Source organism: Hippocampus zosterae, chromosome 9, assembly GCF_025434085.1.
Source record: "Hippocampus zosterae strain Florida chromosome 9, ASM2543408v3, whole genome shotgun sequence".
Lineage (NCBI taxonomy): Eukaryota > Metazoa > Chordata > Actinopteri > Syngnathiformes > Syngnathidae > Hippocampus > Hippocampus zosterae.
Window position 1 is genome coordinate 11,818,152 of NC_067459.1, and position 12,266 is coordinate 11,830,417.

The 12,266-nt window shown below is 41.9% G+C and overlaps 3 protein-coding genes across 7 annotated transcripts in view; 2 read left to right on the top strand and 1 right to left on the bottom strand.

Moving 5' to 3' along the window:
* hemk1 (HemK methyltransferase family member 1) overlaps positions 1-12,266 on the bottom strand; it is a 140,078-nt gene that overhangs the window by 69,988 nt on the left and 57,824 nt on the right. The window lies entirely within an intron of this gene.
* hyal1 (hyaluronidase 1) lies at positions 1,224-10,144 on the top strand. Of its 5 annotated transcripts, none has more exons than XM_052076915.1 (4): positions 1,224-1,402; positions 2,211-3,051; positions 3,170-3,259; positions 4,637-6,528. In XM_052076915.1, exons 2-4 carry the CDS (start codon positions 2,230-2,232, stop codon positions 4,961-4,963), a joined length of 1,239 nt encoding a protein of 412 aa, XP_051932875.1. In that variant the 5' UTR covers positions 1,224-1,402; positions 2,211-2,229; the 3' UTR covers positions 4,964-6,528. The 5 variants fall into 5 exon arrangements, with proteins under 5 accessions (XP_051932875.1, XP_051932874.1, XP_051932873.1 ...); XM_052076914.1 differs by having other exon boundaries at positions 1,225-1,402; positions 2,162-3,051; XM_052076913.1 differs by lacking the exon at positions 1,224-1,402 and adding an exon at positions 9,997-10,144 and having other exon boundaries at positions 1,494-3,051; positions 4,637-4,974.
* Positions 10,128-12,187, top strand: npffl (neuropeptide FF-amide peptide precursor like). Its single transcript, XM_052076928.1, has 3 exons — positions 10,128-10,297; positions 10,951-11,066; positions 11,803-12,187. Exons 1-3 carry the CDS (start codon positions 10,145-10,147, stop codon positions 11,921-11,923), a joined length of 390 nt encoding a protein of 129 aa, XP_051932888.1. The 5' UTR covers positions 10,128-10,144; the 3' UTR covers positions 11,924-12,187.

Sequence of the window (12,266 nt, forward strand, 5' to 3'; positions counted from 1 at the left end):
TTTTTAATTTGACAAACTATATTTTTACGAATTAGACTGTCAAAACATTAATTAATTTTTAATTATATTACATGTGACTATATTCACTGACATCATTGCCATTTTAGTTTTATTGTATATATACTTTTCAAATTAATTTCACATCAAAATTTTATGAACATAAATCCTAATTAATTTGCAGATTCTATATCCTTTTTTGTAAATTATCATATAAGTTCTAAAATAGTAAGCAAATTGATGGTAAATTGTGTTTTACCGTCAACGCAGCATTAAATACATGCGTTTGATTTATTATTGTTATTATTAAGAGTATTATTATATTACTGTGTGGCCCGGTAGTCCAGTGGTTAGCATGTCGGCTTCACAGTGCAGAGGTACCGGGTTCGATTCCAGCTCCGGCCTCCCTGTGTGGAGTTTGCATGTTCTCCCCGGGCCTGCGTGGGTTTTCTCCGGGTGCTCCGGTTTCCTCCCACATTCCCAAAACATGCGTGGCAGGCTGATTGAACACTTTAAATTGTCCCTCGGTGTGACTGTGAGCGTGGATGGTTGTTGGTCTTTGTGTGCCCTGCGATTGGCTGGCAACCGATTCAGAGTGTCCGCCGCCTACTGCCCGGAGACAGCTGGGATAGGCTCCAGCACCCCCCGCGACCCTAGTGGCGATCAAGCGGTTCGGAAGATGAATGAATATTATATTACACGACGTATAACCACTAGAGGGAGCTACAGTTAGCTATTGGTTTGACCGGGCTTGCTCCAACTTCTCCTTTCCCCCTATGAACCCAAATGTTTTTTTCCCCTTACGGTTAAAGGGAAACACTCAACTTTTTGGTAGAGAGAGAGTTCAAGTGTCATATTTCAGAGCGGATTGTTCTTTCGTTGATTAGAATCCTGTTTGTTGATTTGCCCAGTATTTGGATATTTAAAACAGTATGCTCTGCTTTTGTCACCAGTTCACAGTTCAATCGGCTCACTGCCCGTAGTCAGCTGGGATAGGAATGCCTGGACCCTCATGAGTTAATGAATGAATATAAGAATTTCTACTGTGGGTGTTTGTGTTTACATTAAGTACAATCATCTGCAAATAATCGATCACCTGACTCGTTTTCGAGCTGCCTATCACATAAAAAAGTCTCAACTCTACTCTGTCATCCCTCTGATTGGCTGTTCGAGATCCAATCCTCTTGGCTAGGGGCGGGTTTTGAGACATACCAAGGACCATTCTGATTGGTTGTGACAAATCCCACAAACTCACATCTGTTTTTGTACCGCTTCCCCTTTTCCTGTGCACAGTATTATTCCAGTCACGAGACTTGTATTTTTTTTGTTTGTTTTTTCCAACATGAGTTCATTCTTCTTGAAAAAGTATTAACGTATCCACTTAAATACTTTCTATCGAATGCAGGTAAGTACAAAATTTAAGAAAATGAACAATAGTTCGCTTTAAACTACTGTACTTACTTGGAATACGTTTTGGACAAGTGAGTGTAGATTCACTAACAAAAACAATTGTACTAATTGAAAACTTTAAAACTAAAACACTGTTCGTAGATGCTTAAAAAGTAGAAGGCTACGGCATGCCTTATTTAGCAACGTCACTCTTGAAGAAAATGATGAAGCAAGAGAACTCCCGTCAAGACTTTCTACCAGAAGGAATGGCCATTTGATGATTCTATGAACTTTGACTTTAAACGTCACTTTCGGGGCTTCTTGTTTTTCGACGGAGTTCTGTTCCTACGACAGCGACGGAACCGAAGTGTGTCCGTAAATTGGAACGGGCCGTAGTCCATTTCTAATTTCGCTATCGGAGTAGTGAAGCAATAAATGCAGTACAGTAATTATTTATATGAAAACAACCAAATGAAAAAGAGTATTCAACCGAGATTGCCATCTTGATGTACTCTTGCAGCAAATTAGTAAAAAAACAATATCCTTGGCGGAGGTAATTAAGCCAAATTGGTACAAGAGCAGTCGTGAAATTTGAGTACTTGCTTGCACCATATACTTATACTGTACTTCGTCATGCCTTTATGACTTTGAATTGTGATGAAACATCTAGCCTGTAATACAAGATTTCTCAGTTATGGGGTGACATTACCAATTATTACATGATCACTTATGTTGATTTTTTTTATGTTGTTGTTGTTGTTATTTTTCCTCATAGGCATGAGTTGCTTTCATCCTATCCCGCTGCCCTTGTTCATCTTATTTAGTAACATTCCAGGCGTCACCATGGCGCTATCGCCCATCTCCAATTTGCCCTTCTCGAGTGTGTGGAACGCTCCCTCGGCCGCCTGCCTCTCCCAGTACGGCGTTGATCTCGACCTCGGCACGTTCAGCATCGACCAGAACCAAAACCAGACTTTCATGGGTGACGACATAACCATCTTCTACACGGACAAGCTGGGTGTGTACCCGTACTATAGTCGAGGTAAGGCCGTAAACGGCGGCGTGCCGCAGAACGCCAGCCTCGATGAGCACCTGAGGGCAGTGAGAAATGACATCCACAAGTACATCCCTGATGGGGATTTCCAGGGCTTGGCTGTGGTAGACTGGGAAAGCTGGAGGCCAGTGTGGGAGAGGAACTGGGACACCAAGCAGGTGTACTGGGAAGGATCACGAGTACTGGTCCGGTCCAGGCATCCAGACTGGAAACCTGCGCAGGTGGACGCCCTAGCCCATGTCGAGTTTGAGGCGGCGGCCAGAAAGTTCATGGAGGAGACGCTGAAAGTGGGTCAGAAAGAGCGGCCTGGTGGACTGTGGGGCTTCTACGGATTCCCCAACTGCTACAACTACTACAAAAACAGCAACTACACAGGCCAGTGTCCCACAGTGGAGTCCATGAGGAATGACAAGCTGACGTGGCTGTGGAACGTCTCATCTGCGCTCTATCCCGACATCTACCTTAGCCAGGAGCTGCGAAGCCTCGACATGGAGGTGTCGCTCTATGCCCGTCACCGCATCCTGGAGGCCTTCAGAGTGGCGACGCCACCTCGGCCCATTATTCCCTACGCCACCATCGTCTACACCTACTCGTTCCAGTTTCTCTCCCAGGTGAGTTAAACACGGTACACAAATACTGTCATGATTTTTATCAGGAGGTTTTAATTAACATAGACTTGCAAAGAAGTCTTTTTTCCCTCACACATATCCTTTTGTTTGCCTCATGCAGGAACATCTGGTCTACACTGTCGGAGAGAGCGCTGCCTTGGGATCTGCAGGGGTTGTGCTCTGGGGTGACCATGTTTTCTCCAAATCTAAGGTATTACCACTTCTATCTATGCATCCATTTTCTATATTACTTGCACACATGGACAAAGGTTGCTGGCATAGTTTGAGTACTGTCCCTGTCGATGGAAACTTTCTTAATTATATATGCAACTGTAGTTACAGCAACATCAAGCTGCTTTGTAGATGGTAATCGGCTCTCATTTGGAGGGCAAATTTAGTCCAGCAACATTTTCCAAGAGTGTGTATTTTGAAACATGAAAATTACAATAAATACAGCCATGAAAAAAGTATTTCCATCCCTACTTTTTTTAAAGTTGTATCAGTAACCAAGCCTACACACTACTTCCTCAAAAAGTATTTCGGAAAGTTTCAGTGTTCAAAACATGTTGGAAACAGTTGGGGGTGATGGGGCAGGGGAGGGGGGGGGGGGAATATCACAAGCTCAACATAACTGACCGAGTTGAAATGTCATCAATAATGGGTAAATTGTGATGTACAATACAATACAAAATAACAACCATGTATAATTGTTGTTGTTTTTTTTTTGCAAGTTTGCACAGGAATGATTGTGACTTTTTGTTTTCAATTTGCAATTAAGGCTTGATCGAAGTTTTTTATTTGTTTTGGTGGAATCTAAATAAACAGATAAGTCAAAGGGCACTCGTTACAATCATATGCCAAACCAGCGGAACTAAAACTCCTTGATGACCTAGGCTCAAATCAACAATTCATTCATTCATTTGTTCATTCATTGTTTTAGAAATATTCCCCCAAAATCAAAATTATTTGAAATATATTTTCACTGTACGGTAAATAAAATTTTACAAAACAAAATGCACTTTTTGGAATAATGTTTTTTAACTATTCATTGATATTTTACCATCTAATTTTAATATAAAAAACAATTACAAATAATCCAATCATAATAGAACATATTTATATGACAAATATTGATATTAGGAATTATGATTTAGAGTGGACCCCTGCTATTTTGGGATACGGATTGGTCCTTAATATGATTAGCGAAAATCTGTCACTCTAACTGCAACAGGAAAAAAAATGCAATAAGTGGGGGATTGAGTAAAAAAAAAAAATCACAATAATAATTTCATTAAAAAGGGGAAAAAATTGTGGATCCGGCACATTTGAAATTATTCGTGGCAATTGTAGATGACCTTCATCTAAGTAATATTACAATGACTTTAAATACTAACTACTAAATTAAATTCTTTAATAAATAGCAGTCTCATCTATTTTTGCCTCAATTGTTTCAATATGAGATTAATAAACTATCAAACCCACATAGGAAGATATTTCTTAAATTGACTAATAGGTTACTATGACCATCCTCATTTGTACGCTTATAGACCACCACCATTACGACAAATACATGATTCCTTCCCCTCAGGCCTCTTGCGACGCTGTCAAGTGGTACATAGATAAGACCCTGGGTCCGTATTTGGTCAACGTGACGTCGGCGGCCGTCCTCTGCAGTCGTGCCCGGTGCTCGTCCAGGGGCAGGTGCGCCAGGCGGGACGCTGAGTCGCAAGTCTACCTCCATCTCCACCCCTCTCACTGGAAGTTGACTTCTGAGAGGAGGATGCAGGGCGGGCGCCACTACACGGTCCAAGGACGGCTCAGCACGCAGGAGGAAATATTGATGATGTCCCGCTTTGAGTGCAAGTGCTACCCGGGATGGGTGGGCGACAAATGCGCCACGCCTCGGCATGGATAAACGCCTATCCAGTAAGTGATTATGACATTTATGGAACAAGTTTGCCAGCATTTCAGTACATACAGTATGTACTGTCTTACTGCACTTCTCTAATGTTTTTTTTTCTTTTAGTGGTTTCTATCGGATTACATCATTTGTCAATTTTTTTAGCTATTTCGTGTCACATTCTTAGTTTCTTTAAGTGGTGTGTAATAGCTTACTGCATTCTAATGGTGAAAATGAAAAAAAAAATTAAAAAAAGTGGAGATACCCTTTTCTGAAAATGGAGGAAAGACAATATAAGCATTAAACTTGTGGAAGCGGCACTTAATGTGTATCATGATACGTTACCAACACTTTTTTGTTTGTTTACTGCTGGTCAACCTTATAGTGCAGAGATCATGTTCGATCCCGGCCTTCCTGTGTGCAGTTTGCATGTTCTCCCCGGGCCTGTGTGGGTTTTCTCTGGGTACTCCCAATTTTCTCCCAGATTCCAAAAACATGCATGGCAGGCTGAAATTGTCTCTAGGTGTGAGTGTGAGCCCGGATGGTTGTTCGTCTCTGTGTGCCTTTCGTGGCCCGCGACTGGCTGTCAACCTGTGATTGGCTGGCAACCAGTTCAGGGTGTCCCCTGCCTACTACTCGAAGACAGCTGGGATAGGCTCCAGCACCCCCCGCGACCCTTTCGAGGATAAAGCAGATCAGAAAATGGATGGATGGTTTACTGCTGAAGACTTTGTGTAGAATTGTTGTTGACCAGGAGGTGGTGATGTAATACAGCACAAGGAAATGCATCAAAGTCGAGGTCAGCGCATTTTTCAGGTTTTGGTTAAGTAGGAGCCCATGATGTAGCACGAAGGTTTTCCCAACATTGCTGCACCTAAAAGTGATTTAAAGCAACTTGAAAATTTTTATTTATTTTTTTAAACATGAAAAAGTGTGATTTTGCTACAGCTGCTGCAGACCTGTCGAAATCAACCCCTTAGACCTTGAACAAGCTCACCTGCAAAAAAGCATAAATCCACCGATAATATATTCATCCCCCGGCCCTGGCCTCTTTTAATAGTACGTAAATGTCACAAGATGGAAGAAAAGCATTTAAAACCATGCACCACAAAGCACCAACACCATGCTCATAGAAGGTCCATAAACATGAACCCATGTCACATAAACAACAAATTGAAGTAGTTCAATTAAACCACAAACAAACCACATTGACATGAGAATCGTCGATAGTATTAGCTGATATATTGTTTTAAATAACATCTCAAATTGGCATAACATCACACATTGGAAAACACATATTGGATGTGTACTGGCACTTCACACTTTTTGGTGTTTACACAATGAAAAAAAATGAGGCAGTTCAAGGCACATTGTAAAGGCAAAGTAGAAAGCATGGGGTATTAGTAGCTCCATCAGGAGAGAAGCAAAAACATACCCTTGAGGTGCATTCAGAACCGGCAACAAAATAGGGTACCAGGTTAACAGGGAAAAAACAACAACAACAAAACAAGCACTACCAATGAATTAAAGTTCACAACAACACAAAGATTCCACCAGATGTCATACAAATTGACAATCAACCCAAAACCTAAGGGGAATAAGCAAATATGTGAATAGTGAACTGGGAATATGCAGAGGTTGATCTCTATTGGGGTTGATAAGAAAAAATAAATAATGTCCACATTTATGTGGTTAGGGTTAATTCAAGATGATTATCGCTTCTAAAATGGATGCCCTCGCTGTCAAGATTTGAATACACAGCATGAAAGCCAACTATATCTTGAATGTGATCATGAATACTGTTGTGGTCCTTGTTCAAAGCATCTTCAATAGTTTTTGGACATCAATGTGCTTTTCAAGTGAGCTAGATGGACTTATTCACTTATTTATTATTATTTGTTTTAAATGCACAGCAATAAATGTTGAAATCAATCTGCTTGTACTTCTCATGATGCCAGCGACTACATGCAACTGTCTATCATGTGCTGAAATGTCCGGTCGCTAAATTGGTTGCTGCCTGAGGCTTTCCTGGAACATTACGCTGGGCGTGCGTCAGCAACAAAAGAAAATGACGCATGTCTTCGTTGGTTCTGCTGGACAAGCTTGCATTCATGGCAGGGTGAAGGACCTCTGTCGCCCTCTCCTCTATTTGTTGATAAAAATTCAATTGAATAATAAATACAAATGTCTTTAAATAAATAACAATTCCATTCACTAGTTAAAATTTCCACCATCAAAAAAAGAAAAACATTAAATTAATTAAACATATATTTAAATAAAATAGAGATTCAGAAACAATTCTGTTAATAAATACAATTTAATGAATAAAATGCCTTTCACTAATTGTCAGTAACATGCATTCCAATTCAATGGTTAAAAATATTGTTAATGATGAAAAATATCATGAAATGAATTTGAAATTTTTTTATTTCCTATTCCTATTTATGTAATTTTAGCGCAAGCACGCCTTCATACAAGATACAGCTGCCTTGGAAATATTATACAGCCAGTGTATATATAAATATTATACATCAAGTGTTTCATTTCATTTCCAATGTGAACAAAATTTGCCACGTGATGCACATTTGATCGCGTTTGCACAGTTGTTTGTCGTTTCACTTCATTCTGGAAATCAACCGGGTGATTATTTGTTACGCTTGGGTAGGAATTTCACATCTACAACAATGCGCAGTTACCGGTACGTTCTTTCCCAAATGTTCAAAAATCTTATCTTTTATCGTTTACTCCAGTGAGTCATTCTTGATGTATTATTATGAGGACTTATTAGAGGCTGCTGGAAATCTTTGCATTGCCAGTAAAAAGAATACAAATGACTGACACATTTTTAATATCGCGTCAGGGGAAATTAGAATGTCATCTCACGCCAAGGTTTATTGATCTCCATTTAAAATATGAAGTCCAGATGACAGGCTGGTTGCCATGGCAGTTAAACATTGACTGTGAATGTGTGTGTGAGCGCGTTTGTTTAGTTTAATCCGATTCTCAGCCATTAGACGTGTCACAGTAAAGCATGGACAATGTGGGGATTATTAATCACTGCGCAGTGCACACACTATCAACACAATATATCCTACAAATATGACAATGCTTATGAAAAACGTGTCTTTATGAATTGTTATCTAACACGCAAATGTTTACAGTATGTAAAGCACTGGAAATATGTTAACATGCTGGAGCGTAAACAATGTGATACTCTGTATATTATTTTAAAAAATACAATATTTAAAGTAGGCGGCCCGGTAGTCCAGTGGTTAGCACGTCGGCTTCACAGTGCAGAGGTACCGGGTTCGATTCCAGCTCCGGCCTCCCTGTGTGGAGTTTGCATGTTCTCCCCGGGCCTGCGTGGGTTTTCTCCGGGTGCTCCGGTTTCCTCCCACATTCCAAAAATATGCGTGGCAGGCTGATTGAACACTCTAAATTGTCCCTAGGTGTGAGTGTGAGTGCGGATGGTTGTTCGTCTCTGTGTGCCCTGCGATTGGCTGGCGACCGATTCAGGGTGTCCCCCGCCTACTGCCCGGAGACAGCTGGGATAGGCTCCAGCACCCCCCGCGACCCTAGTGAGGATCAAGCGGTTAGGAAGATGAATGAATGAATGAATGAATGAATATTTAAAGTAATTTCCTTGTGTATGCTTAAAATCAGTGTTTGAACTGTCTTTCAAGCTGAGTAATGTGATGGTGAACGTGCAGACTGAGGTTGGCTTCAACCTGAAACTTTCTTGCGGGGGGGCTGCTTTTGAGTGAAATTTAGAAGTGAGTTTAGGCCCTAAACTGCACACATTTCGACTTGTTTGAGTTAGCCAAAATATGAGCCCAAGACTGACCAATTGACCAATCCAACTGACCCACTGAATGACCCATCGATTGACCGACCAATTGACTGACTGCCCGAACAACTGGCCGATCACCCCACCAACTAACCAACCAACTGATCGACCGACCCACTAAAGACCATTCCTCAGCCTGACCGACTCAGCCACTGACCTAAAAACCAACCCAACGACCGATTGACTGACAGACTGACTGTCTCCTAAAAGACTAGCCACAGATGACCGACTCCCCCAACGCTCCACCGACTGACCCACCAGTCGTACAAATCACTGTCTGACCCACTCACTGACACACCAACTGATTGACTGACCGACCTACTCACTGACAGACTCAATACACCCACCGACTGTACGACGCATGATTGAAGGTACGACTGACCGACTCATGGCAGACTAGCCACCGCCTGACCGACTCCCCCAATGTCCCACCGACTGACCCATCAAGACACTGACCCACCAACCTTCCCAACGACTGAACAACCCACGCACTGACCCAACAACTGACCCCCCTCACCCCCCCGACCGATTGACTGACCGACCAGCCACCAACCGACCCACTCACCCAGTAACCCACAGAACTGACCCTTCAATCAAACAATCACTGACTCAGAGACTCATTGACCCACCCAGAGACTGACTGGCGTACCTGCTGACCCAACAACTGACCCACCGACCAATTGCACCCATCTACCCACCGACTGAACGACCCGCACACTGACCCACTGACTAACCTAAAAACTGACGCGGCAATGGACTGACCCCACGCTAGCACTCACACCAAAATGACTTCCTGTTCGATTCCGAGCATGGGTCCTTGAGACTTTGAAACACGTGGACTCCCACTTCCCCGATCCCTTCCAAGAGGGCCTCATTAAAATCAAAAGACAATGTTCCAGCTCTGTTGTTGATCAGGCAGGCATCGTCGCTTACAGTATGGGCTGATTACGGAGCTGATGAACGTTTCCTCTAGCTCGTCCTGTCTTGTACTCTGCCGTCAGGGGGGCTAGTGGATCACGGCCCATTTGTGAGGATTTATCTGTTTAATAAGTCTTGACTTTTGTGCTGCGCGCTGTCCTCTGGGTCACATAATGACTGTCTCCTGTCGTCACTAAATACTCCGGTGTTGAGCTTAAATGGCCTGGCTTCTAGCCTCCATCCCATCCCTCGCCCCTATTTGCACCGTGACATCTTTCTCCAGCTCTCCTGAGGTTTGACGGCGTCTCGGCACACGGTGTATAAAAGACAGCGGACCAGGTCGGTGCATCTCATCTTGCACTTATTGCCTGGAAGTCCTTCCGAGCTTTTGGAAAGTCGTCGTCATCTTCTTCTTCCCGAGGCTGGCCAATATGGACACGAGTGCAGCTGTGACCATTCTAGTGGTGCTGATGGCACTGACGGGCATCAGCCATGGGCTTCGCGCTGGAGGCCCGCCGGAGGAGCGTGAAGCTATGAAGGGGGCTAGCTCAGAGGACAACATGGACAATCACTTGCTGGCGATGGTGAGACGGCCAATCCAAATCATCACATCTGCATACACACCGCCTGCATCTGTACTGTATCTAAAAAAAATAAATAATAATTCGTAAAGCTTTTCTGCAGAAAGTCAAATTGTAAACACAATTCTGTGTTCATTCAAACATTTAGACAACTATACATTGCAAAATATTTTTTTTCTACATTAGGAATTTACATGAAACTAATCTTTTCATTTGAACTAAGACTTAAAAAAAGAAGTACCGGTAAATAAAACGTGAAGTTACAGATGCATATATATATACATTTACGAATAAATAAATTGATTTTGTCCCAAAGTTAAATCACAAATGTATGAAATATAATGGCCTACTTTTTATTAATTTTATTTCTTATTTCATTTCCAACCATGGAAAAGTAAGAATAAAATGGAATGATCCATGTTTTAAATACTTTAATACATAATTCAAAATTTCCTTTTGTGGAAACATAACTAAACATGTCCCATATGGCGTGTTTATAAAAATATATGAAATATATTGCAGTTAATCGAGTTCACGTGCAACACGGAATAAGAGTGGTCAAGACTTTGGAATATCCAACACTTATCATGTGTGTTTTCATGACATCTATTATTCCTGATAGCATTGTTTCCAATGTCCCACCCCACGACCACCAGGAGAGCGTCAAAGCGGAAAGAAGATTGGACAATCGTCTGCTGACGGCAATGCTCAGAGCTCTGCTGCTGGGATCTCACAGGGAAGCCCGGAACTCTGTGCTCCATGAGTCACAGAGGTTGGTGCTAATTTTTGTTTCTTCCAGGATCACAAATGACAAATTTTCATCATTAAAAAAATAAAAAATAAAAAAAGGTATGCCGTAATTCCGGGTATATTGTCTTGCCTTATAATCTTTAAAAAAATGAAGAAATACAATAGTAATCAGTATAGCTTGTTTAGATGAGTGGGGGCACATAGAACATATTTTATTGTAAAGGCAACGTTTGTGTGAAATAATTTTTCTAATCCAAACGAAATATTTTTATGTCACAAATAGAGTAATTAAACAAAATACCTTAAATACAGCCCCTCAAAACCGTTTGCCTGAATGTGAACAGTGCATCGCCACAATCAACAATGCAGTACGATGGCTGACTGGCGATTCGGCATTCTGTAAATGACGTCACTCGCTGGATATTGCCGAACAAAAGCATTTTTGTTGTGAAGCGTGTTGCTATGGGTCTAACTATGAATCTGGGTGGGTTGCGTTAAAAAAGCAAAAACTAACGCAAGTATGCTTGAAATGGTTTTAGCCCCATGTATTGCTGAAAAGATGGTTGGCCACGTTTATTTCACACCTGACCGTTAAGGACCTGCAGGACCTGTCCCTCATCCAAAGCATTTTTTTCAACTTCTTACCATCCATAAAGAGACAAAAGCGTTTTTCATTTTAATCCTCTCATCAGTCAGCCCCCCTCAATTCCCATGTGTCTCCACCCCCCCCCCCCCCCCCTCCCACCTCCTCCCGACAGGCTCGGGCGCTTGTCCCAAGGGCCGCTCGTGTTGGAGGATCACATCAACTCGCCTGACTGGGAGGAGGCTCCTGGCCAGATCTGGAGCATGGCGCTGCCCCAGAGGTTTGGCAAGAAATAATATGCTGCTGCAAAGAGGACGCATGAAGGGCAGCAAGCTGACAAGAGCGACCCCTGTCCATCAGATGAAACTGAAATGGAAAATCACTTGTTTTTTTTTCACTTGAAACCACAGATGTATTGAGCTAAAAAACAAACAAAGCTTTATTTTTTTTTATCTTCACTGTCACCAACATGATACTGATTGGAGTAAATGCTAAGGCCAAAAAGGACAAGTTCTTATTTAATAAAACAATGAGATGATAATAAAGGCTTTGAACCTGGAGGAGGCATATTTCACAAATATGCTCATTTCATTGTGGCAAAACCATAGAAACAAATGATTGTTAAAAAAAGTAATCCCC

Coding starts and splice junctions, on each gene's coding strand:
- hyal1 (XM_052076913.1), top strand. CDS start 2,116: ATGTTGATTTTTTTTATGTTGTTGTTGTTGTTATTTTTCCTCATAGGC. Junction 3,052..3,169: donor CGTTCCAGTTTCTCTCCCAG/GTGAGTTAAACA, acceptor TGCCTCATGCAG/GAACATCTGGTCTACACTGT. Junction 3,260..4,636: donor ATGTTTTCTCCAAATCTAAG/GTATTACCACTT, acceptor CCTTCCCCTCAG/GCCTCTTGCGACGCTGTCAA.
- npffl (XM_052076928.1), top strand. CDS start 10,145: ATGGACACGAGTGCAGCTGTGACCATTCTAGTGGTGCTGATGGCACTG. Junction 10,298..10,950: donor ACAATCACTTGCTGGCGATG/GTGAGACGGCCA, acceptor CACGACCACCAG/GAGAGCGTCAAAGCGGAAAG. Junction 11,067..11,802: donor GTGCTCCATGAGTCACAGAG/GTTGGTGCTAAT, acceptor TCCTCCCGACAG/GCTCGGGCGCTTGTCCCAAG.